This window comes from Dendrobium catenatum, unplaced genomic scaffold (assembly GCF_001605985.2).
Source record: "Dendrobium catenatum unplaced genomic scaffold, ASM160598v2 fragScaff_scaffold_674, whole genome shotgun sequence".
Classification (NCBI taxonomy): Eukaryota; Viridiplantae; Streptophyta; class Magnoliopsida; order Asparagales; family Orchidaceae; genus Dendrobium; species Dendrobium catenatum.
In genome coordinates, this window is record NW_021319136.1 from 611,612 (window position 1) to 613,636 (window position 2,025).

The 2,025-nt window shown below is 36.0% G+C and overlaps 2 protein-coding genes across 2 annotated transcripts in view; both read right to left on the bottom strand.

Moving 5' to 3' along the window:
- LOC114579880 (putative disease resistance RPP13-like protein 1) overlaps window positions 1-1,929 on the bottom strand; it is a 13,771-nt gene extending 11,842 nt beyond the window's left edge. The window contains exon 1 of the mRNA XM_028695791.1: window positions 446-1,929. Coding sequence (XP_028551624.1) covers window positions 446-649 — 204 coding nt within the window. The 5' untranslated portion in view covers window positions 650-1,929. The remainder of the gene's footprint in view (window positions 1-445) is intronic.
- The window catches only part of LOC114579881, a 58,885-nt gene that overhangs the window by 37,863 nt on the left and 18,997 nt on the right, over window positions 1-2,025 (bottom strand). The gene's annotated exons all lie outside the window — the stretch shown is intronic.

Consider the following 2,025-nt stretch of genomic DNA (forward strand, 5'->3'; position numbering starts at 1 on the left):
TAAGCAAGGAAACAAACATCCATCTTCAGCAGCTACTCCTGCCTCAAACCAATCCTCTAATGCTTTTAATTTCGTAATATGTAGCTCCTCTAGCAATGGAAAGGCATGGTATTTATCATTCCCATTAAATTTACTTTCGAGCCATTTTACTTTCGGCATTTTAGGAAGTGTCAGTGACTTGAGGTAGGGAAGTAGCCCAAAAGGTGGAAGAGTTTCACACTCCAAGGAATCTGTCAATTCGATTTTCTTTATATTGAAGATTGGATTGGCATTATTCATCCATATTGGAGACCTTGCACCCATGTATCTCTCTATGCTCAGATTCCCTAGACATTTTGGTGGCTGAAGTTTGTCGAGCACGTTCTCATATAAATCGATGTTCCTCGAATCAGTGTTACTCCAACATAAGGTTAAATCAGTGAGCCTCTTGGCACATAATTTCAATGTTGTAGATTCCTAAAATGTGAAGATCATTCATACTCTCCAGCTCTCCAATTCTATAACCACTCGCATCTCTAATATCAAACATATTCAATTCTCGAAGAGACTTTAGCTTCCCAATCCAACATATCAATGAAATATAATCCTCGGGCAATTTCACATATCGCACGTTAGAAAGGTTATTAATGCCACTCGGTAAAAAAATCATCAACTTTAGATTGACTTGGCACCCCTCGGATCTAATATATTATGCATTGCAAGTGATAGAGATTGCATAGGGATCTTTGCAGCATAGTCAAATTATAACCATCAATGTTTAAGCATCGAATATGTATCAAATTTCCAATCTCTTCGAGTATTATTTCCAAGTCTTTTGGAGCCCTTATGTATAATAATAAGCGTAGGCTTCTCGATGCTTTGAATATTTCAATAAGTGCATTACAAAGATCCCCTAGGGCCATATGCCTCATCATAGCCCTCTCTTATAAATAAATAAATAAATAAAAAGAACAACAACAACAGACAAAACAAATTTCTCAATAAGGAGGCAGCGACTGATCTGAAAAAGAAAACATTTCAGATGAACGCCTTACCGATTAAGAGGAAAAATAGAAGTTGCGTGGCTCATGCTCTACTTTTTTTTTCAAGCATATGAGATCGCATCCTGCTTAAAATAGACGAAGTAGAAGAGATGTGATGGCCATATTTCCTGCCATTGAGTTCCTGCCATAAATAATATACATATAGCAGAAGGGGGTGAGAAATTTTCCTTTTATTCTTTCCCAAAGGCTCGACTTATTTGATCTAAAACTTGAGTAAATGAAACCCATATGACCGTGATCTCTGTAGAAAGAAGAAAGACTAAGAAGGTAAGAACGCAGATAATCCATGTTCTCAAGAAATGCTAGATATTGAAGACCTGGTACCCATGTAAACATTTATCCTCAGTTTCTTTAGATTGTTATGTTGTTCAAATTTCCTGAGCAACTTCTCATAATAAAAGTCGAGTCTATAATGTGCTTGAAATCTTCCCAAATCCAAACGCTGCAAATTAGTGTTAGTTTCATTTTCAAATGAGTTAGAGCAGCAGTTTCTGCAAGGTAACTCATCTTTTTTCGGAGAAATTATCAGGTGCAGAATCTGGAGATGCGTAGCTCGCATCTAGGCTCCAATAAAATGAAGCCACTTAATTTGTACAAACAAGGTGTGTATAAATAGAATTTACAAACCCTACATACAGCTAGAAAATTATACCTTGAAGAAATCAAATCATTGCAATGCCTTCCATATTCTTTGTGCTTCACTTCCATCAAGTTCTTAATAAGTATTCAGCTCCAAAAACAACCAGACCTCCCTCCCACTTTGTTTTCCTGAAAATTTTCCAAAAAACATGGGATTTTTGCCTGCTCCCTCTTATACAACAATGTTACCCAATTCTAAGGACAAATTCATAAAGTTCCTCTTATCAGATTTTTCTAGTTCTTAATTGATAAAGCTTATATTCAAATCATTAAAGATATGTATGCATTAAAAATATGTATGCAGGAGCTATTACTTGTGTTCAAAGACAAGGTGGTTTGACCA